Source organism: Schistocerca cancellata, chromosome 5, assembly GCF_023864275.1.
Source record: "Schistocerca cancellata isolate TAMUIC-IGC-003103 chromosome 5, iqSchCanc2.1, whole genome shotgun sequence".
NCBI classification, from domain to species: domain Eukaryota; kingdom Metazoa; phylum Arthropoda; class Insecta; order Orthoptera; family Acrididae; genus Schistocerca; species Schistocerca cancellata.
In genome coordinates this window covers 153,410,949-153,435,996 of record NC_064630.1, presented here as the reverse complement: position 1 = coordinate 153,435,996, position 25,048 = coordinate 153,410,949, and the positions used below count along the sequence as shown (strand labels likewise).

Here is a 25,048-nt window from a genome sequence, read left to right as displayed (position 1 = left end):
ACCGGAAAGAAATGCGAGAGGTCAAAGCGGTCATGAGGATGCAATTTTGTTTCCTCGAGGCAGAGAACAAGAGGACGCTGCCACTGCAAGAGCAGCCGCAGTTCCTCCTTGTTGAATCTAAGGCCTTGAATGTTCCATTGGAGGAGAGTCATGAGGATCAAAGGGGAGGAGGGAAAAAATGAAGGGAGTCACCTCAGTTGCTGCTGAGTGACAGCCTTTGAAGACTCTCTGCTACAGGGTGCAGAGGCTGGAGGATCCTGCTCCATAAGATCTACAGAGGCATCAGCATTCTCCCTAGGTTGGTCTGCAGAGTCCTGGGCAGAAAAACGGCAGGCAATGTGCACCAGCGACACGGAGGTCACCCAGGTGAGGGTATCACGCAGTCACACTGTTGAAGAGGATCTCCTAGTCAGTGAAAGAGACGACCGTTTGCCCTTGTTTAATTTCTTGGAGCCTTTGCAGCTGGCAGATGATGATCCAGGGGTTTGTTGGGTGGAGGGACATAAAAAGTCTTCTCTGAGTATTCCTTCTATCCTTTCTGGCCCACCACCTATGTAGCAGATTATTTCAGCATATGAGGTGAAAATCTGATGGCTTGTTGCACAGCTGCAGGAGAAGGAGACAGGGATGCTACTGTGACACTGGGGGATTTTACAACTGTGATGCTGAATTTGAGGTCACACGTCTGCGTGGCCACATCCTTCATGGTGCGAGATGTAGTAAGAACAATAGTGTAAGTGCCAGATGTTAAACTGCAGGAATTCCGACTAGCCAACAACTTGCGAGCAACAGAGTAAGACACTTTTTCCTTTCACTGGATCTCCTGGATGGCCCGCTCATCAAGATACGTGGGACACACTCAAGAGGAAGCTGTACAGTTGATACAGCAGGGAGGAGGAGGTGGACTCATGAGCTTACCTACCACAGGTTACACATTTGGCTGGGTGTCGACAGGATAGTAGTGTGTGTTGAAAAGATGACAGTGGTAGCAGCACATCGGTTTTTGAATGTATGGTCAGACTGTGATAACCTCATAGCCTGCATTGGTCTTTGATGGAAGCATAACTCTATCAAATTGGAGAAAAAGAGGGCACGTGGGCACCAAGGATGCATCTACCTTTTTCATCACTTGACGGACTGCAATGACGCCATGAGGAGAGAGGTAAGTTTGGATTTCTGCCTGCTCCGAGCAGTTGTTGTACTTGAGAATCACAAGTAGTCTTTAAAAGAAGATTGCCATTGCATAAATGAAAGCAGGATTTCACAGGGCCTGCAACTGCATCAACAACTTTCTGAATAATAAATAGATTAACTGTAGCAAAGGACTGACCGTCTTCAGTAAGCAAAACCACAAGGAATTAAGGTACAGCTGGGAGAGTCTCTGAATCGATAGCCTGTTTCCATTTATGTTTAGTAGATGTAGACTGAGAAGAAGACATTTGGTTCATTTTGAGAAAATTCCTCACAACTATTAGCATCTCTGACTGTGCGCTCCTTCAACTGGAGGTGCCCCTCGGTGTGGGGCTCACCCACCTTAGGTGATTGTTCACACCTCCCAAACAATTGGCAGAGGGACCAACTGGCAATTTGGGAAGGTAACAGTTCAGGTAATCACCCCTCTTTGGGCCTGGCCTTTACCAGGGGTATGTTCGAACCCTACCTGTCAATCTGGGGCTGGGAATTATTCATTACCCAGACACCTGTTACATGTCAGACATGTGAGCCAGCCTTCAGGAGTGACAGGGAGGAAGAAGAAAAAGAGGAACTCCAAATGCCAATGCATAGGAAGGATAGGAGATGGAAACAAAGGAAAAAGAACAAAAAAACAGTGGAGGGACTGTTATGATGTCAAGCTACTGAAAGTACAGAACACATTCCCAAAAATATCCCAGACTTCTTCCCCAAGGGAGGGGAAAAAGAACAGCAATAGGAGGGACATGCAGCATGGAAGGGAAAAGCTGCTGCAAAGGCTGGTGCCCCGTGGTAGCCAAGCACGAACTCGCCAAAGGATGGTGAGCCCCCTGAAGGGTACAACATGGTCTGGAAGCAGACAAAAGGGTCTCAAAACCACAATTGGTAGAACCAGCAATCCACCTCTTTTGTCAAATTGCAAACAGTAATCTGCAATTGTGCACTAATGCATATGGTCCACTCAGTTCCCACTAATTAAAATGAGCAATTCTTAATTTCTTATCTATTCACAGAAAGATATCCTGCTCCTACACTTAAAGTTCTAAATTATCTTGGACTATTTTGTTGAAGGAAAGAACATTGGTGTCATCAGAGATGGAGCACTTGTGCTTGGATTGGGGAAGGATAGAGAAAAGAATTGACAATGCACTTTCAATTGGGCCACCTCATTATTCACCTTAAGTTGTTTACAGAAAGCATGGAAAACCTCAATTTACATGGCCAGATGGAGATTTGAACTCACTGTTAGTGTAATACATTTCCTATAGTGATTGATTAACAAGCAGGTATGTGACTGCATAGAAGCAGGTTCTGAGCCAGGGCTGGTTACGTACAACGAAAGAAAAATAGTCTGGTGGTATGATGGCTTGTAAGAGGATGTTGCAGTTACCTGGCATTGGGGAGCAATAAAGCACTGCAATGCATTACTTCAGGAAGTTACATTCTTGAATGAGTAATGAACTAACATAACTCATGACTAGGGCCCGCACCTCGTGGTCGTGCGGTAGCGTTCTCGCTTCCCACGCCCGGGTTCCCGGGTTCGATTCCCGGCGGGGTCAGGGATTTTCTCTGCCTCGTGATGGCTGGGTGTTGTGTGCTGTCCTTAGGTTAGTTAGGTTTAAGTAGTTCTAAGTTCTAGGGGACTGATGACCATAGATGTTAAGTCCCATAGTGCTCAGAGCCATTTGAACCATTTCATGACTAGGTCACAATTACTCAAGTGGAAGAAAGTTCTTGGAAAATCTTTTCATTCAACATTTCACTGCAGGCACTGGCACTGCGAGTACATTTTTCTGCCTCTGGAAGAGCAATCGAAATTTGATTTACAACTGTGGCATTTTAAATATTATGAAATGAACAACAGGTCAACATTTTTACAGCACAACAGTGTGCCAATTCATATGTACAATACAGTATATCTCTTAATCCTATATGACTGAACTGAAATATTGTTTTATTTTCTTACCGAGAGGAAGTGCCATGATGTTAGGAAGTGGTCGACTAAGATAGTACATAAAATGGTACTGCGACACAACAATGGCAACAAACCATCTTGTAAACTGCTGTCCAAATTCCGATTGTATGGTATTTTGAAATACTCTAAAGGCTCCCAGAACACAAAGGCCCAAAGCTGCTCGCACTATAGGAAAAAAGTTTCAAAGTCAACAATTACCTTTAAAAAAAAGCTACGACACAGGAATTGCACTGTACTGTACTGCACTGCCGCACAAGTCAACAGTCAAAAAAGCAGTAACTGAGGTAGCAGACTAGAAATATCAACACTCATACATAGAAAAGAAGGAAAAAATTACTTACCAACATACTGTGCCCAAAATTTGCTCAACCCAAGTATGTGAATAATTAGCACTACTGGTGAAGACAATACAGAAATTATTATGGGACCAATAAATGTTCGCGGAACAACACCAGGAAATTCATGGTGGTCATACTGAAACATATTCGAATAAAAGCATTAAATTTCAGTAGACAACAAACTATAATTTGTGGAGTCTTTGCAAGCCAGTTGTTACTTAGTATCAATTACAAATTATGACACTAAATTAGCTAAAATAGTGGTAACTTGGTAAATAAAATATTTATACAGAACATACATGTACATTGTTAACAACATGGACCTCACCTACTGGCAACGGATTATCAGTTTATGACACAGAGTAAGCTAAATTACACCATTTGGTGGGATGCACTGCTAAGAATAGATCAAGGAAACATGAAGACTGATCAGTGATACAAAAACAGAACTCTGCAGAGAAAGCTTGCAAAATAATTGGATTTACCTCTACAATAAACCAAATGCTAATGCTAAGTTCAACAAATTCCTTTATACAGGGAGATTTTTTTCCACCATGTGCAAACTCTAGGGATTGATCGATGAGAGGATACGGAACAAAAAAGGTCTATATGAACTTAACGTCTGGAAATGCATGGTTCCATGCTAGATACCAGTTATTCAATCCAACTTTGTTACAGAGACTGCGGTCTGATGTGTGCTGTACCACCAGCCACAGTTACAGTTGAAAAGGATTTCCATGTGCCTCAATGCATGCATATACACACTGTAGCATGTTGTCCCACACATTCACATTGACCAGGCTGCATCCGAACAGTGTCAAAGGCAGCATGAATATGCTGCTCCAGTGGCTCTGCATACATGACACTTTTGAGTTGGCCCCATAAACAGAAATAGCATGGATTGAGGTCTGATGAACAAGTACACCATACAACTGGACCCCCTCATCCCATCTACCAACCACGGAAGACACGACTGAGAAGTGTCCAGACATTAATGGTGAAGTGGCCTGGAGCACCATGTAGCAGCCACACAATGCTTTGAATCATCAATGGCACTTATTCCAGCAGGGGAGGTAAAGTCACCCGCAAGAAATGCCGATAGTTCCATACTGTTAGGCGACTTGGAAGGAAGGCTGGTCCCAAAATATGGTCGCCAATTATTCCAGTCCACACATTCCGGCTGCACCGATGCTCATGATTCACTGTCACCATACCATGGGGGTCCTGTATACTATCCCACATATGACTGTTACGAAAGTTGAAGATAACAAACAACGTAAAGGTGGCCTCATCTGTGAATAGGATGGATGACACAAATCCCGGAATTGTGGTTGCTTGGTGAAGAAACCAGTGACAAAACTGCTTCTGATGTGCAAAGTCTGTTGCTGTAAGTGATGAGGGTAGTAACAATTGTCATGGAGAATGTTCCACATGGTCGTCTGGCTTACACTGTACTGACAAGGCAGTCACCTTCCACAATGTTAATCAAATTTTCCTCCAAGTCTGGTGTCTGAACATTTCAGGTATGTCCTTCATGATTTTCTGCTTCCTGAAATGACCATCTCAGACAAATGGCTAAACACTGTTGCAAACATTGGATGCTGTTGTTGTTGTCGGTGGGGATAGGCCTCCTGATACAACCTTGGATGCTGGATGCTGTTGTTGTTGTCGGTGGGGATAGGCCTCCTGATACAACCTTGCTGCCCGCTGCCTGTTACTATTTGCCTTTCTGTAAGTAAACACCATGTCAACAAGCTCTTGATTCAAATGTGAAACCGTTGTGTACAATGCTACATCATTGCCTTTGCCTTTAAATATGTCTGCTTGTGTCTGTATATGTGTGGATGGATATGTGTGTGTGTGCGAGTGTATACCTGTCCTTTTTTCCCCCTAAGGTAAGTCTTTCCGCTCCCGGGATTGGAATGACTCCTTACCCTCTCCCTTAAAACCCACATCCTTCCCTCTTTCCTGACGAAGCAACCATGGGTTGCAAAAGCTCGAAATTTTGTGTATGCGTTTGTGTGTTTTTTTATTGTGCCTATCTACCAGCGCTTTCCCGTTTGGTAAGTCATGGAATCTTTGTTTTTAATATATTTTTCCCATGTGGAATGTTTCTTTCTATTTTATTTATATATATAAAAACAAAGATGATGTGACTTGCCAAACGAAAGCGCTGGCATGTCGATAGACACACAAACAAACACAAACATACACACAAAATTCAAGCTTTTGCAACCAACGGTTGCTTTGTCAGGAAAGAGGGACAGGTATACACTCGCGCGCACACACACACACATATCCATTCTCACATACACAGACATATAGACATTTGCCTTTACAAATGTCTACTTGTGTCTGTATATGTGCGGTTGGATATGGGTGTGTGTGCGAGTGTATACCTGTCCTTTTTTCCCCCTAAGGTAAGTCTTTCCGCTCCCGGGATTGGAATGACTCCTTACCCTCTCCCTTAAAACCCACATCCTTTCGTCTTTCCCTCTCCTTCCCTCTTTCCTGATGAAGCAACTGTTGGTTGTGAAAGCTTGAATTTTGTGTGTATGTTTGTGTTTGTTTGTGTGTCTATCGACCTGCCAGCGCTTTCGTTTGGTAAGTCACATCATCTTTGTTTTTAGATATATTTTTCCCATGTGGAATGTTTCCCTCTATTATATCCATATCATTAATTTGAATCCAACAATTACGTTTGTTATTGTCACTGTTGCATTTTGAAATCTTTTCTGTCGTCTTATTTCCTCTCTCTGTTTTTGCCACTAGTTTCACTTTGTATTCACCTTCTCCTTTTTACCGTTATCTACTATACAATTTTATCCCGCCTATATATACTCAATAATACGTAACCCACTTCCAAACCATAACCAAAAAAATTTTTTCCGTTTTCATCATTACCGCTGCTATAAAATCCACCGTTTCTAGTTCACAAACAGCTCCTTTCACCTATTAAACAACCATTTCGGCCGGTTCTAATAACTTTCGCTTTATTTCCATTTCTGTTTTTCCCACATCACTGATAATTTTTAGCCGCTTCCCACAGGTTTTAATGCCATTATTTCTTCGTCAGACAATTGTTAGCCTCATTTTCATAATCTGCCACCACAAAACCACTCCTTTTAATACATTTACACGCAGTTTTTTCGAAATTTTCCTGAATTTCTCCACCCTTTAACGTGTTTTGGCGGCAACACAACCACCTAACCTTTGTGCACATCGTTGTCTACCAACCCAAGTTCACCACAGGATTAACATAGCCCAGCTTTAACCAACACTTTTTCGCCTTTTTTCACACCAGATCTCCAGTTGCTTTCTAGTTCACCTTTATCTCTACCCATATATTTTTATTTAAAAACAAAGATGATGTGGCTAACCAAACGAAAGTGCTGGCAGGTCGATAGACACACAAACAAACACAAACATACACACAAAATTCAAGCTTTCGCAACCAATGGTTGCTTCGTCAGGAAAGAGGGAAGGAGAGGGAAAGACGAAAGGGAGAGGGTAAGGAGTCATTCGAAGCCCGGGAGCGGAAAGACTTACCTTAGGGGGAAAAAAGGACAGGTATACACTCGCACACACACACACATATCCATCTACACATATACAGACACAAGCAGACATATACAGAGGCAAAGAGTTTGGGCAGATATATATATATAAAATATATTTATTATATATATACACCTAAAAACAAAGATGATGTGACTTACCAAATGAAAGTGCTGGCAGGTCGACAGACACACAAACGAACACAAACATACACACAAAATTCAAGCTTTCGCAACAAACTGTTGCCTCATCAGGAAAGAGGGAAGGAGAGGGAAAGACGAAAGGATGTGGGTTTTAAAGGAGAGGGTAAGGAGTCATTCCAGTCCCGGGAGCGGAAAGACTTACCTTAGGGGGAAAAAAGGACGGGTATACACTCGCACACACACACATATCCATCCACACATATACAGACACAAGCAGACATATTTAAAGACAAAGAGTTTCAAATATATATATATAAACATAATAGAGGGAAACATTCCACGTGGGAAAAATATATTTAAAAAGAAAGATGATGAGACCCACCAAACAAAAGCACTGGCAGGCCGATAGACACACAAACAAACACAAACACACACACAAAATTCTAGCTTTCGCAACCAACGGTTGCCTCGTCAGGAAAGAGGGAAGGAGAAGGAAAGACAAAAGGATATGGGTTTTAAGGGAGATGGTAAGGAGTCATTCCAATCCCGGGAGCGGAAAGACTTACCTTAGGGGGAAAAAAGGACAGATATACACTTGCACACACACACACACACACACACACACACACACACACACACACACATATCCATCCACACATACACAGACACAAGCAGACATATATATATATATATATATATATATATATATGCGGATGGATATGTGTGTGTGTGCGAGTGTATACCTGTCCTTTTTTCCCCCTAAGGTAAGTCTTTCTGCTCCCGGTATTGGAATGACTCCTTTGCCTTTACAAATGTCTGCTTGTGTCTGTGTATATGCGGATGGATATGTGTGTGTGTGCGAGTGTATACCTGTCCTTTTTTCCCCCTAAGGTAAGTCTTTCCGCTCCCGGGATTGGAATGACTCCTTACCCTCTTCCTTAAAACCCAAATCCTTTTGTCTTTCCCTCTCCTTCCCTCTTTCCTGACGAGGCAACCGTTGGTTGCGAAAGCTAGAATTTTGTGTGTATGTTTGTGTTTGTTTGTGTGTCTATCGACCTGCCAGCGCTTTTGTTTGGTAAGTCTCATCATCTTTCTTAAGAGGACAGTTAATGCAAGAAAATGATGAATTAAGGTAGAAATTTATCACAAATAAATGTAGTCATTGGGATAATAGTAGCCAGTGACAATGATGAATATGTTTGTTGTTTTGGAAAGTATATTCATTTAGAAAAGTCAACTTATATGATAGGCAGAAATAATGGACTGCCACAGTGGTCATGGTTATTATCAACGACAGTGCTGTATAGAAATTACTGAATTAATAAGTACTTTAAAACAAACAAAATGGTATTTGTAATTAGATAATATGAAAAGAGAGTCTCTTATTGACGATTAATAAGTTAGCTTTGTAAAATATAGGGATGAAGCAGAGCATCGGTGATGCCCTTTTGCCAATGATAATTACGAGTCTCATTAGGTTAAAATTTTCCACAAATAGTAAGTTTTAGCACATCAGTATGCAATGTTAAAAGCTGGTGAAAAAACTTTTCTGGTGATATCTCATTCAATCCTGCACGCTTAGTATGTGTTGATAAAAGGGACGTTGACATGAGAAATAATATATATGATAAAAATATCTAATTAAGATACTACATTTTACTCCAATATTTTTGTTCATTTTTTTAATACTTTATACTTGTGAATCCATTGCCACTTAACCTAATCTCAGTTTCTGCTGCAGTACCAATTAAATCACGTATAGGTATCACCACCTTTTATTGAAAAACATTTAACATGGTAATGTTTATAAATTATATTAAATAATCTCTCTGGCCTAAATAAAAATCCTCAGAATGCAAAAAAAGTGTGCAAACTACCACAGAATAGTGAGAAATGGTTCACAGTGTGAAGACTCCCTACACATTTTTTCATGTATGATGTGAAGCAACCTGTTAGGATGGAGATATTTCCTTTGGCACTGGGTTTATCACTTCGAGATTAAGAAGCAGCATATCTGATCTTGAATAGAAGATATTTAATTATTAACTATTCTTACATCACTATGAAACCAGTTCTCCTTTACAATGATTCAGGGACATCAAAGTGCAAGTAGAGAGAAAGGATGACTAATTTAAGATCAAGACATAAAGGTACCTACTAGTAGTATTGCAAAATTCTTCAGCCTGTGATTAAGAAGATGCAAATCATGTAACCCCTACTACAGCCAAAGAATTCAAAATTCCAAGCACAAAGAAAGAATAACCTGGGGCATTACTGAACATAAAAGAAATAAACTCAGTAAGGAAAATAATAAAAATTTTCCTGATCGTGTAACTATAAGAAAGATGGTGTTGAATTCAAATCATTTGGAGCTAAATCCAATGAATTCTTCCAGACATGCAAAAATATAGGTACCAAAAATGAAGCTATCAGACGCAGATCCATTAGTCTTACTTAGACAAGCATTGCATACTCCATTGCCCGATGACAGTTCTGCTATATCGAAAGTCAGAAAGATGACAAAAATAATTATTTCATTGAATTATTTCTTCTATCACAATCGTATTTCCACCACAGTACTATAGTCTTGTGCTGACTTGGTATGGACACCCTTGAGTTACATATGAACCCCAGAAGATGAGTCTATGTGTATTTCATGAGAGACTAGAGTAAACGGCAGCAATTCTCATTTCCAAAACTGACGAAAATCAAATTACATCTAATTATAAACCTATGTTCCTCTTCCTCATGTTCTCATTTTTTTATGAATTGCTACAGAACATTGAATGATCTTTCTATGAATATCTTTTCAATAGCACCTCAGTTTGCTTCCCTTATTAGCTTCTTTACTGAGAAAGGAATATATGATATTAGTAGAATAAATATGGCAAATTACATCACTCATATTTTCTGTGATTTTTTCAAGGCCATTTTGTGTGTAGATCATTAAGTGCCACTGGAAAACTAAAGTAGTATTATGGTAAAGGCATTCCCCTGGCACAAATGGATTCCTATCTTAAAAACAGTAAATGATACTACAGGAATAAGACAAAATTCTGAGAGGAGAAAACTTCAAATATGATGTCCACAAAGGTTCAGTGTTTGGTCGGCTCCTGGCCTTGACAAACATTGGAGCACTCTTCAAAAGCTGTGATGTTTGCTGACAACACTAGTATATTGATAAATGACCAAAACACATCCATGCCAGACACAGTTACGAGAATAACAGAATGGGGTTCCAGCTGATTCAGCAATATTACAAAGACTAATATTACACAACTATAAACAAATCAAAATACATTTACAGTTACCAGAACTAGAGACTGATGGGGACACATTGGATGAGGCTCAATGTGTTATGTTCCTTGGCATCGAGATGAATAATAGACTGAGGTTGTACAAGCACGTAGGTAAGTTAACAAAAAATCCCTCTTCTGCCTACTTTGCACTTGGAAATCTCTCTCATTGTGTTAATCTGCAGACAGGATTGCTAGCATTCTTTCACTCTATATTGTCCTATGTCATAATTTTCTAGAGAAATGCAGCAAATGTGAAAGAAGTACTTATTTTACAGAAACAATACAAATATGATGTAAAGTTGATAAACCAACATCTTGTAGAAGCCTATTCAGGGACCTAGAGATTCTTGCACTCAAATGGCAATACATTTATTTGCAATTAAAAATTAGAATGAACTGTAAATGCCACAGACACAGAATACTGCAAGTAAAAATAAACTGTCCATCCCTGTCTAGGGTTCAAAATGGAGTTCTTTATTCGGGTAAAAAATATTTTGACAAATTGCCAGTAGATTTCTGGCAGGTAATTTAAAATCCACAGATATTCAAATAAAAAGTAGCACTCTATCTTTACTAGCCACTCCAATAATTTATTAGCATAGTGGTTCTCAAGAGATGTAAGTTTTGCTTTACTCCAATGTTTGTATTCAACAGGAAAGCATATAATGGTCTCTGTAATGTTACCTAAGTGCGTCAGATAAAAGCTGCAGCAGTTTTAGCACTTACTCATAACTTATTGTATGTATTATTTATAGAATTTAGCAGTTAAATGCAATCTGACTTGATCTACATCCCTTAATGATGAGATTTATGGAACACAGTGTGAAAATGAATGAATTACTTTCATTTAAAACAGGCCCCTTTCCTTTCTTAATCTCGGCATAGAGGTAAAAAAAATTATAGATATTGCAAAGGAAAAGTTTGAAAATGACAATCTAAAAGTCAACTTAAAAAAAAACAAATATAATCCCCTTAAATGTTGGTGATTTGCAAACGTGTATTGATTTTCAAGATAGTAATATTTTAGGGAAAATCTAAAGTGAGTGTAAATTCCTAGGTGTATACATAGATAGCAAACTACTATGGACACAACAAATTGACAATGTATGTGCAAGGCTATCATCTAGCCTATATGTTTTAAGAAGAATAGCTCCATATGTCAATACCCAAACAATGAGGATGATGTATTTTGGTTTAATACATTCATTTCTAGCATATGGTCTTGCATTGTGGGGCGGGGCTTCCAAAACTCATGTAGACCGAGTATTTAAACTTCAGAAATGAGCCTTGAGAATATTAGGCAAAAAAGATGCTAGAACATCATGCAAGGGATTGTTTATAGAATTTAAAATTCTGACTATCTATTCTATGTATATGTTTGGAACAATAGTATTAAATGTAGAAGATAAGAAATATACATGTCGTAATGCAGAAATTCATGATCACAATACTAGACAAGTACAAAATTACCATATGATACACAGAAGACTGAAAAGAGAACAGCAAACAGTGCATATATCAATGGAGCAAAATACTTCAATGCACTGCCAAATGAACAGAAGGTAATAACTGGAGAGACATTCAAAAAACACCTAAAATCGTGGCTCATTGAGCAGTGCTTGCATAGCCTACTGTAGAAAACTAAAATATAAAGTATTACTATGCCACATAATTTGGACTATTATAAAGTAAAATTAGATTGTATACTGTTGTATTGTACTACCAATTGCTATGCATGTAATTACATGTTTCACACAAATACATTACAAAATTCTTCATATCTCAAAAAACTTCACTACCTCATTACTGATAGAAGTTCATTATTTACTATCTTTGTTACTCTTTGGCTTATAAACATTTCAAGAATTCTTGGCCAGCTGTACAAGTGAATATAAATTGAATTTTTGCACTAAAAATTTAAGTTTCTCCAACATTCTTTTATATCTTCGTACATGTAGGATTTGATGGACCAAATAAATGAATATCTTGTTTGTAACAGCACCATCTGTCATCTTAACTGGCAATGCACAAGTCTGCTCAACGTAAATATATTTTTTCCTTCTTCATACTGTTAATATTTTCAAAATTTTCACTTGCCATACTTTCATTGCACCTTGTCGCACCCTCTCAAAGACATTTCTGAATAATTTTGTTTAGTTCTATAATGTCCCTATAATCGTTTGCTTAATTTGATTTTTTTCTTCTTTTCTTGAACTGTACCTGCAATGTCTTCCACTTTGTTAAACAATTGTCACTTTCATCCATGCATAAGTGCTCATTTTCTATAGTACTGAAATTGTTGCTTCAAGTCCAAAAGTCTCTGGTTCAATCCTCAGTTGGTATTAAAAATTTTTTCTGTCACTTATTTTTTCATCCACTTTTGGCACTGAGTTGTTAACCTGAAAAATGTATGGTTAAACTATGCTTTGGCATCCATGTTTAATTTTAGTTCTTCTTATAATTGGCCAGGTATGTCTAAGATTGGGGCAGCCCAAGGGAATATGCCATGTCCAGTAAAGCTCATTCTGAATTTCTGATTTCTGACTAAAGGATATGTTTCTTTCTCCTTTTTTCCTCTCTCTCAGGATTCTACAGGCATCAGAAATTCTAAAATGTTTTATGGTTGTCACTTCCTGTACAACTTCTTAACGGTTCCATATGATCCGTTTTATTTTTGTTTGCCTTTGGTCATTTCCAGGTCTATTTTCTAAGAGTTGAGAACCATTCTTTACAGAGTCTGCTTAAGTTTTCCACTGATGAATTGTTCTCCAGATTACATCCTAGTTTTGCACTAAAGTCTTCTTTATTATTTTGAAAGGTGTAGCTGTTTTCTATTTCCTTATCAGAATGTTGGTGCATATGCTTTTGAATTATATCAATGTTATACAGTTTGTTTATTTTTAAAACAAGTCTTGCAATTCAGTACAAGAATTCTTCAATGTCTATAATATTGCTTGCAATTTTATTTTTTAGAATCAAACCTACATGTAAATGTCTTCTTCACTCTGTTCCTTTGCCATAATTGTGACAATGGTACTGGATCCCATTTCCTATTATTTAACTCCTTTTCCATCTCTACTGACCTATCTTGCAATCACAAAGTTCGTAAGTCCATAAATAAGAAGTTTTCGAAGCCATTGTGTTTCTGTAGTCCATATTACTGTGTTCCCATTCAAAATTCAAGCAGCAAAGTGTGAGCACAGAAGGACATGTGTGAATCCATTGCCTAAAGCCATTCCCTGAATTTCCTCAATCTACTACTCCCAAAATAAATTTGCCTGGGTCAGAAAAGTAATTCTCCAGGCATTTGCTCTGGCTATGCTAGGCTGCCAGTGCCGAAACAATTGGTGTGAAAAGTGCTAAGGCTCAGCAAAGTTACACAGACAGCACACTCAGTCCACGGCAGAGTATTTCTAAATCCCAGAGCCTGGAATCAATGCAAACTGTTCTGACTGCCGATCATATGCCAACAAGACAGTAAGCAGTTTCTCAGTCTTTGCTTGATCAATAACACATTTACAATATTGCAGTGCCTGTGTTATTCTGATTATGATGCAAAGTTTCTTTGGACATGCATGCACAGCTGTTATGAAACACATCAAATGAATTTGCAATTGCAAATAAGGATTACCATCAGCTGTAGAACATAATGACAATGATGAAAATCTGTGCTGGACCAGGACTCAGGCCAGGATTTCCTGCTTATCGCAAGTGGTCACCTTACCATTTGGCTACCCATTCACGACTCACAGCCAGATCCCAACTTCCACATGTCACCAACCAGTACAGGGTGCAGCAGACACATGGTTGGTGACATATGGAGGTTTGGGTCTGGCCACGAGTTGTGTGCAGATAGCCAAATGGTAAGGAGCCCACTTGCAATAAGTGGGAAATCCAGATTCGAGTCCCAGACCAGCACAGATTTTCATTGTCTTCATTCCATTCTTCATCCTTATTCGTAATTGCGAATTCATTTGATGTATAATACATTTACACTAAAAGGTAAAGGGCTCTTACAGACTCCACACTGTACTTCATGTTGATGCAGAATCCATTCAAGTTTTGGTCTTCACAAAGTGCAACCACTGGCAGCTCTGATGGGAATATGACTGTCACATGCCCCCTGCCCCACTCTAGATTGCTATTCATGTGACAGTCACATTTCACTCGGAGCTGCTGGTGTAGGAGCCATGTGTGCATGAGGGGTGTGTGTGTGTGTGTGTGTGTGTGTGTGTGTGTGTGTGTGTGTGTGTGTGTGTGTGTGCACTTTGCTTTGCTGAAGAAGGCTTTGGCCGAAGGCTACGATGTATAACAGTCTTTATGTTGCACCTGTCTACAACTCAACGGGTCACATTTACAGTGAGTAGCAATCTATCCTTTTCATAATATTGTTGATATTCCAACTTGGAGTTTCCATTGTTTAACTTAAAACAACTGAGATACTCACATGATCACCACACCAATGTGGCATGTTAGAACCAATCATCTTGAAAGATGGTTGATAAACTGAAAAAAACTTCCTCTTAGCAACAAAGAAGGGTGTGCAACAAGGACGTCACTCAATTGACTTGTGCTTCAAAAGGAGGAAGACTAAGTCTCCAAGATGGAGTTTCAGTCTGGAAGCTATATTTTATTCACATGCAGCTGAGCAGAGTTCAGCAAACGTCTTAATGCTATTTATGTCCAATCTCATGTACCGTGGAAGACTCAGTAAAAGTTAGCACATGTTCCCTCAAGGCTGCCAAACTTTAGAGTACAATTTCTTAATAACTGCAGTACTTTCCTGTTGCTTTTAGTTAATCTATGTATTTATGAGCAGAAAATCTTTCACTCTGCAGTGGTGAACATACTGGTTTGAAACTTCTATACTGATGAAAACTGTGTGTCAGATCTGGACTCAAATGTGGAATCTTGCGTTTTACAGCAATACTCTGACTGAGAAAGCTATCCAGGTATGACCCCTCACTGCTCTCATAGCACACTTTTCCCAGTACCTGTCTCCTACATTTCAAACTTCACAGATGCTATCCTTTGTACCTTGTTGGACTAACATTTCTGGAAGAAAGGATATTGTGAAGACACTGCCTAGGACATTGTTCTCCGAATGAGTCTTGTGCTCTATAGTAATGAACAGTTTTGAAACTTCCTGGCATGTTACAACAGCATGTAACATCGGCACTCAAACACAAAACCTTGCCTTTCTTAAGCAATGCTCACACCACAATTTCAAAGCAACACACACTCAACTGCAGAATGAAAAATTCACTCGGGAAACAATCTCCTAGAGGGTCATCTGCTAGACAAAGCCTTTTCTACAGAACAGCCTTTGTTCCAGGAGTGACAGAGCTGCAAAGTAGGAGACATGTACAGACATGAGTGAAGTTGTGAGGGAAGCATGATAGCTCACTTGGAAAGAACATCGCCTTTGAATGATTATAGAGACTGGATTCTAGTTTTAAAGTGATTTTGTGGTGTGTATGTTTTGTTTTAAATACAATACAGAAATAAAGCCTCAAGCACAACTGTGGAACAGTTGGTAATTTCCCTCAGAAAAGTGAGTCACAATTCTATTGTGAGCTACTGTAGTGAAAGCTTCTGAAAAGACTGGGAGAAAAGAAATGAGTGAGCAGTTATACATGATTTATTTATCTCCAATTCTGTAGCACATAAGAATCAGTTAGGAAACATGCCTTACGTCATTGTTCAGAAATGGTACTACTAAACCAGAAGAGATTTAAATGCTAAAACCACATCATTTGCATCTGATCAAATAATTATTAAACTAAAGATTGTCAGCAGCACTTGCATTGTCTGTAGAAGTGCATCTAATTGTATATTAATGGAACAAACTCTGCTGCTGCTGTCAGGAAATAACCATTCAATTTTACAGCCCTCAAGATATTATCATGCCTGTTACAGCTATTGTCTAGGGATTCAGTCTTATTTGGCTCAATGTTTTCATTTGTTCCTTGATTAATAATGCTTCATATCATATTTGTATTATTCTTTCAGAGTTTTACAAGTGTGTCACTGTTTATATTAAAAAAACTAGAGAATTTTGCAAAACTGTTGGTAATAGAGTGTTACTTATTGATTATGACCTGTCTTCTAAAATAAATAGAATTCTCTCTTCTACACATAAGATCTTTTAATACGTTGACTGCCCCCCCCCCCCCCCACACACACACACACAGTGACGACTGTGTCACTGCCAGGCTGAGATGGCCCAGAAGCATTAGACACGAGGTTCTGCTGTGGCTGCTGGTGGGCAAACTGCATCAGGTCTGAGGCTTTGCTGTGATCACTGAGCAGCCTAGTAGTAGTGTGTTAATGTCACATTGCTCTTTAATTTTACCCTAAGTGTTTTAGGAGTACTCAAGATTCAAAGGTCTGTATAAAAATTTTTCACAAAGGGAATCTTTTGTCATCTAAATTCTACATCACGTAATTCCTATTCTACTGTTATGCTATGAAGAGGCAAGTCTAAATCTTTACATTTTGTTGATATTGAGGCCATTATATGGGGGTTGACTAAAAAGTAGTGCCTCCACCTTCATAATTCTTCAACAGTTGGTAGCATTGGTATGCAGCAGGTACTGGCTTGTTCTGTAGCCTCTTCTCTACAGGTCCAGTTGGCAGAAAGCCTCAGCAATGAAAGGTTGTGTTGTTACAGTGTAAAGTACAGAACCCTGCACAGACGGTCGGTCAATGTAATTTAAGCAATGTGCAGTGATTGAATTCTTGACAGCAGAAGGTGTCACCCCAAAGCAAATTCATCAGAGAATGAAAGCAGTTTATGGTGATTGTGTTGATGTGAGTATTGTGCATCATTGGGCGAGTAAGTTTAAAGATGTTGAGGTGGGGACATTTGATGTGCATGACAAACAAAGAGTTGGACGGCCTGTGACCGCAATTACCAAGTTAAGAACTTTCAGCATTGCAGCGCGTCAGCAATCGTAAGTATCGAAATAATTATGAAAAATCCGCATTGACTGCACAAACTAACTGGTGTTTACCTAGGTTTCAGCGTGGGTAACCACACCTTCTTCAGAACAAATGTAAAGCAGCTTGGCTAAATAGGCATAGTCAAAGGCTAAAATCAACACCTACAGCAGCAAGACCCCATAAAATTTTTTTACAAATACACGGTACATACGTACCAAGTCACTAACATTACTTATCCCAACCCTGTGTGTGCTACCTCTCCCCAGTCAATGTACGATGGTCAGAGGCTGTCCATCAAACTGAGGCACTGCGGGCTGCTCACACGCGCGGCTATCAAAATCACTGTGCATGCGCACGGCCAGGAAACGCTCTTTTTACGCATGGGCGCAGGATTACAAAGTTAACACAGATTGGGACCTAACTGATTGCCAAAAGTTGTCGCATAAATAGCAAATTGAGCAAATGATAAAAGCGATGATGCGGGAACTAAGACATATTTAACAGCAGTGCACGACAAACTTAGTGCACGGATGGTAAATCCGCCACAAGTTAATATGGAGGCCCTAGAATTAGGTAGAAATTACAAATAAACTAAAAAGATAGCTATGCTAAGGACGTTATTGTTAACGGATAAAACCGCACTAATAATATCTGCAAGAGAAACAATCATAGTTGCTACATTGCCATAATACTAAGCGGCCGACCAGGCCATAATCAGAAGACGTTAAAGATTTGTAACATACCTTGGCTCCATGATCTTATAATTACATAGAAGCCAACGAAGATACATAAAATACCTCCTAAAAGTGCGCAGCAATAAGATAATACAAATGGTGTTCTTCTTGGCTAACCAAACCCTCAACACAGTAGGAGGGAAAATTTACCAAAATGGGGGGGAGGGGGGGGGGGGGGGCGTCGTTACCATCTGTGAACAATCAACATTGTGTGCGTGCATCAACCAACTTCCACGTCATGCAACTTAATGTGAAGAATTAAGTAAGGGACCGAAACCTTCAAAGAAATTTCTGCTTTTTAATTGGAGCTGATTGTTAAGGACATCATCTTTGGCATACTGCAGGTGTTTAAAAATCTGCATTTCCTCTAAGATATCCAATTTTGAACCCTTAACTTCAGTATGAAGCCACTCGATGTTAGACGGAGGACTCGGCGCATGAGCCATCTGTATAAGGTGTTCTGCATAAGTGAAACCCCTCGTGCCATCACCGCTTCTAGTGGTGATGTGCTCTGTATATCTAGTCATGAGAGCTCGGCCTGTCTGACCTATGTAAGATTTCGGACAGTCACCGGAAGTAATTTTATACACTCCAGACTGAGACAATTTATCATCTGTGATCCGCAACGAGTGGATTCAATTCTTGTGCAGATTAGTGTTGGTGGAAAAGGCTACTCTAAAGTTATAGGCTCTAAGCAAACGCCCTAATTTGTAACTAACATTACCTACAAAAGGGATAGATACTGTTGCCATCGGTTTGTCATTTGCTAAATCTCCTAACGTGGAAGCCGTACCATTATTTTTATTTATTTTCTTATTGTTATTTAATTACCAAGTTTCACAAGCAAAATGTTGACAGATTGATTCAGGACGATCATCGTGTCACTCAGAGAGAAATTGCAAACACAATCAGGATTTCACAAGAACATGTGGGTCACATTATTGCTTTGCTTTGCTTTGCTTAGCTATCAGAAGATCAGTGCACGACGGGTGCCCCGAATGCTGACTCCTGAAATAAAAGTGCACAGATTTGAAATTTGCCAGGAACTCCTCTCACGTTATGAGAATAAAGGTGATGCCTTTTTCCATTCAATTGTAACAGGAGACAAAAGGTGGGTACATCATTACAACCCAGAGACGAAATATCGGTCTATGGAATATCAACACAAAGACTCGCCCCAGAAAAAGAAATTCAAGACGCAGCCCTCACCTGGAAAAATCATGGCCGCAGTGTTCTGGAAAGCAAATAGTGTTATCCGTGTTGATTTCCTTGATCGTGGAACCACAATAAATTCAGTGTGTTACATCACAACATTGCGAACTCTGAAACGACAGCTAACACGGGTCCGAAAGGAAAAGGGAAATGTTTTACTGCAGCATGACAATGCCAAACCACACACTTCACATGCCACCACAGCAGAACTGCAGAGACTGAATCTCACCACTGTATGGCATCCTCTATGCAGTCCACATTTAGCACAGTCTGACTTCCATCTATTCCCGAAAATGAAAGACGATCTGTGCGGACATTATTATGCTTCTGATGAAGATGTTGAGAGAACTGAGAGACTGTGGTTGCGGAAACAGAGTGTCGACTTCTTCCATGACAGCTTCAGAAAACTTGTTCATTGTTGGCAGGAATGTATCCACTTGGCTGGTGATTATGTGGAGAAGTGAATATTGGTAATTAAAGATCACATTCTAAGATTATTTTTGAAATTGATTTATTAACTATTCACATCCAAACCCAATTAACGATGGTGGAGGCATTACTTTTCATTCAACCCTCGTACAAACAGCATAAAATAGAATTGTGTAGGAACAATGGAAGAAATGTGTTGAATTTGTAGTTTATATCAGATTCTAAACAAAGAAGGAAGTTATCTGCAATTTGCTGAATCCACTGTTTAAACAGTTGAAAATTCAACACAATTTTGTGTAATTATTTACTAACTGACTTGTTCTCCAACAGAGTTCTACTGTTTTTTGAAACACATTACAGGAAGACTGTGTCAACATTTGTTTGTTGTGGTCTGTAAAGCAGTTAAATACAGGCATGACAGCAACACTGTTGATATTATTTTCATCTACAAATTCGTTGTTGAAGTCCAGTATCAGAATTGCACTGAAATGGCAAAAGTCGTGGGATAACTTCTGATATCGTGTTGGACCTCTTTTTGCCCAGTGTAGCACAGCAACTTGATGTGGCATGCACTCAGCAAGTCTTTTGAAGTCCCCTGCATAAATATTGAGCCATGCTGCCTCTACAGCCATCCATGATTGCTAAAGTGTTGCCAGTGCAGAATTTTGTGTACAAACTGACTTCCTGATTATGTCCCATCAATGTCGATGGGATTCACATAGGGTAATATGGGTGGCTAAATCATTTGCTCAAACTGTCCAGAATGTTGTTCAGCTGTGGCCTGGTGACACAGTGCACTGTCATCCACAAAAATTCCATTGCTGTTTGGGAAGATGATGTTCATGAATGGTTGCAAATGATCTCCAAGTAACCGAAAAAAAGCCATTTCCTGTCAATGATAGGTTAAACTGGACCAGAGGAGCTGGTCCATTCCATGTAAACAGAGTCCACACCATTACGGAGCCACCACCAGCTCGCACAGAGCCTTGTTGAAAACTTGAATTCATAGCTTCGTGGCATTTGAGCCACACTTTAACCCTATAATCAGCTCTTACCAACTGAAATCAGGACTCATCAGACCAGGCCACAGTTTTCCATTCGTCTAGTATATAACTTACATGCCCAGGAGAGACACTGCAGGTGACACTGTGCTGTTAGCAAAGGCAGTCATGTTGATCGTCCACTGCCATAGCCCATTAATGCCAAATTTTACCGAACCGTCCTAACAGATATGTTCGTCGTATGTCGCACTTTGATTTCTGTGGTTATTTTATGCAGTGCTGCTTATCTGTTAGAACTGACAACTCTATTCAAACACCACTGCTCTCAGTCGTTAAATGAAGGCCATTGGCCACTGAGTTGTCTTTGGTGAGAGATAATGCCTAAAATTTGGTATTGTCATCACTCTCTTGACACTCTGGGTCTCAGAATATTGAATTCTCTAATGATTTCTGTCCGCAGCTCGTGTTCTAGCAGCTATCATTGCTGCCTCTGGATCACGTGGTCTCAGGTTCGATTCCTGGCCGGGTCGAAGATTTTCTCCCTGCACGGACAGACAGATAGAGAGAGAGAGAGAGAGAGAGAGAGAGAGAGAGAGAGAGAGAGAGAGAGAGAGAGAGAGTGTGTGTGTGTGTGTGTGTGTGTGTGTGTGTGTGTGTGTGCGCGTCGTCGTCGTCATCATCCGAGGCATGGTGAGAATGGAAATGAAAAGATTAGGAACTTGTATGGGCACTGATGACCATGATGTTAAGTGCCCCACAAACCATCATCTTCATCATCATCATCAAATTATTTCTGAAATGAAATATCTCGTGCATCCAGCTCCAAATACCATTCCATGTGCAATGTCTGTCAATTCACGCCATGCAGCCATAATCACATCGGACACCTTTTCACATGAATCACTCGAGCACAAAAGACAGCTCCACCAACATGCTGCCCTTCTACACTTCATGTATGTAATATTACTGCCATCTGTATCTGTGCATATTGCTAAACCATGACTTTTGCCACCTCAGAACACATTAAAGTAGCACAATGTGTGTTCAAGATAAAGTCTATAAAAAGAGTTGTCAATCAGAGCTACGTTAAAATCACAAAGAACCAAAGTATTGCTCACTTTCACTGTTACTGTCAGCAGCTATGGAAGTATATTTGTTTTCTCAGAAAGCTTCTGAAATTATCTGCAAGAGCACTGTCAAGAACTAAAATTTGATAAACATGACAAGTGTTTTCTACTTCATTGACAGATGCATCAAAATGCTGCTGCAGTCAGTATACTTGAACATCTAGAGCTTTGGATGAATGCCTGGTTTTTATAAATATACATACTACTCCGATATTACCTCTACAGTATGAAGTGGTAATGGTTTAGCTATAAAATGGGAGAAAATAGTGGTAGTCATAAAATGATGTTCTGTGAAATGTTTAAAAAAAGTTTATTATTTGTAAATTCTCTAAAAAAAACCATAATTTTGTTGGTTTTCACTGACCAATCTTTTCATGTTTTATTGAAATATTGACACTGATTTGGAAATCACTAAACTGCGCATTTGTCTTAACACAACTTATCAGTTTAATTTAGTGCAAACATTATAAAGCCACTTCTTCCCCTCTTTATTGTTGAAACAATCACAATGAGTTATGGATACAATAACTGCATTCCTTTTTAGATTTGTCAAAGAGTACCAGTGGATCAGAACAGGTTGTAACATAACACAAGTAAAATAGTGTATCTTGAATCTGGATGCAGTAAAAATAATCGCTACGGTATCACATTTAACCCTTTGGAAAACAATACACTGCTTGGCTGACCAAATTCCAAGGGAAAAGTGTGGGAAGATAAACATGCCTGTATACCAGATACTCAAGTACACTACTATGGGTGTAATCTATAATTTCTTCAAGGTTGCAAACATTAATGTGCTGCCAGATGTCATATGTCCATATTTCCCATTTTATTTGTTCTTACTGTACCTGTAAGTAATTTCAAACACGTTCATATGGCTTGGATGCTAGTTTGGTTTTCTTTTTGAACCATTATTCAGTTTCATACAGGCATTATAACCAGTGTTTCTTGAAATTTCAATACTGCATACTTCTTATTCTAGAAAAATCACTTAACAAATTAACGCATTTATTTGTGATTCAATCACCAATCGAAAGGAACAATACGGTGCGTTTCAAGCTAATCACATTGTCATGTGCAGGCTTATACTGCAACCAATTAACCGGAAGAGGAAAATTTATTTCCGGCACAAAAATTTACTATAAAAGTCAACTGTTGTGAGGTCTTTCTTATTGCAGTTAGGAACTCTTTACTGTGTGTTACATGTATCAAACGAAAGGTGACGTGGAGCATGATTGGGGCCTCGTATAACTGACGACGTGCCCACTGTCCTCTGAACGAATAACGCTAACAACACACACATATATATGTATATATACACACATACACACAAAAACCACGGGCTTTCTACTTAAGTTACCTTGGTAAAGTTGAATCCATGGAATAAAATGTCGTGTGTTGCTTGTAAATTGAAGCTCTCTTCTACCTTCGTATATGGGCAATACAACAGGTGTATTAAAGCTACCAGTACTAAAATTTGGTCCATCTGAAATTAAGTTCAAAGAGAGTATCTTAAATATGTTTATTTTTCCCAGGAATAATGTTTTAAAATTACGGCCTTTCCGTCATAAAAGTCGAAAGAACAAAAGATTTAATATAATTGGCGGTGGGAGGAAACTTGATTTTATAGCGTAAACTCACACCCACAGCGTCTTGTTATCCCAGACCGCAGTGGATTTCAGGTCATTTTGTTTGACAATCCTCCAAGTTTTACGCTGACTTTAGGTACCAGATGAACAGACTCTGGTCCTATGGCCATTCGGTGCCTTGCACTATACTAAACTAGTACTGCAGACGACGTATTAATAACTCTCATTTAAACCAACAGGTGCCGCTCGCTCTCACTTCTGTCCAGTCCAAAGCAGTTAGCAGGAATAAAACCTCGTTGGAAACGAACACCACGGCACCTACAGAGTAGTGATGGGCTAAACTGCGATTTTCCGATATCAGTGATTTCTGTGAATGCTACTTTGCAGTATCTGTTATTCTTAACTGTGATTTGTCGCAGTTAAGAGTCGCAGTTAAGGAACCAAGTCGCGTATCCCTCCGCCACTGCTATTTCTGCGATTTCTGCTACTTCCGCGATTTCTGCGACTTCTGCTACTTCTGTGACTTCTGCGATTTCTGTGACTTCTGCTACTTCTGGGATTTCTGTGACTCCTGCGATTTCTGCGACTTACCACCGCATGAAAAAGCTACATCTGTCCACACAGAAAATTGCATCTCAACAAACATGTCATTGGTAAGTATGTTTTACGTTTGTTCTTCCGTTGGCTTTAATCTTGTATTAAAGAAACAACAGTGAAAATATTAATAGTGTAATTAATATGTAAGTAGCCATACAGTACCGTAATAGTTCGTGTTTAGAAAATGAATTCTAACGTATTGTTATGTTCTCAGGTACCCGAACTACATTTCAGTCACTCAGTAAACTGATAACTCAAAATATCATTGTCAGCAGATCTGGAGAAATTGCCACTGCGTCTTTAGACCGTTTTCGTCAGACGAGAGGTTAGTTTCTAAGTGTTTCGATGGACTTAATTACTTAAGTGAGATCGTTCTTGCAAATGTGAAATATACCCCATTGAGTGGCTTTCATTACAGCAAATATTAGCAATCTACTCTGCCAATTATATTGCTTGTAATTAGTGACAGCATAAATTGTTTAATAATCCTTGTGATTTTGCAGACACAGTCCTGGTTGCTGTACGTATCTATCCACATCAAGGCTGTAGGGAGAGACTCGTGAAGATTCAAGAGAGCTCTTAGAGGATTTGCAGTTTAAAAGTGACATTATTGCGAAATAAGTGTGCAGATGAGTGATTAAACTGTGTTTTATTGAAGTTGTTGTGCGATTTTAAAGGAATAATAAATGTTAAATACAGTGAGCGAATAATGAAAATCTCATTTTCCACATGTTAAGCCGTCCTATACCCGTAATTTTCCGCCACATATTTATTGGTAAACACTTGTTGGAGAGTGAAATGCCGCCCCCCCCCCCCCCTCTTTCTCCACAATCTTGTTGTGACACTGACCTGTAACATATCCCGAAGTCTACAATATGCATTTTGAGGCTGTTGATACGAAAGTGGGAAG

At 39.3% G+C, this 25,048-nt stretch overlaps 1 protein-coding gene and 1 long non-coding RNA gene across 3 annotated transcripts in view; one reads left to right on the top strand and one right to left on the bottom strand.

The window, feature by feature from the left end:
- Positions 1–23,797, bottom strand: part of LOC126189024 (probable Dol-P-Man:Man(7)GlcNAc(2)-PP-Dol alpha-1,6-mannosyltransferase) — a 156,790-nt gene extending 132,993 nt beyond the window's left edge. The window contains exons 1-4 of one of the 2 annotated variants that reach the window (XM_049930848.1): positions 23,600–23,797; positions 23,313–23,438; positions 3,508–3,640; positions 3,158–3,331 (exon numbers count right to left, since the gene is read on the bottom strand). In XM_049930848.1, coding sequence (XP_049786805.1) covers positions 3,158–3,331; positions 3,508–3,640; positions 23,313–23,438 — 433 coding nt within the window. In that variant the 5' untranslated portion in view covers positions 23,600–23,797. Of the gene's footprint in view, positions 1–3,157; positions 3,332–3,507; positions 3,641–23,312; positions 23,439–23,593 lie in introns of both variants that reach the window. The other variant, XM_049930847.1, reaches the window with a different exon arrangement.
- Positions 23,798–24,060: 263 nt separating this feature from the next.
- LOC126187446 (uncharacterized) lies at positions 24,061–24,835 on the top strand. The gene is made up of 3 exons (XR_007537729.1): positions 24,061–24,194; positions 24,353–24,463; positions 24,642–24,835. It is a non-coding gene; the product is annotated as an uncharacterized LOC126187446 (long non-coding RNA).
- The last annotated feature ends 213 nt before the right edge of the window (positions 24,836–25,048 follow it).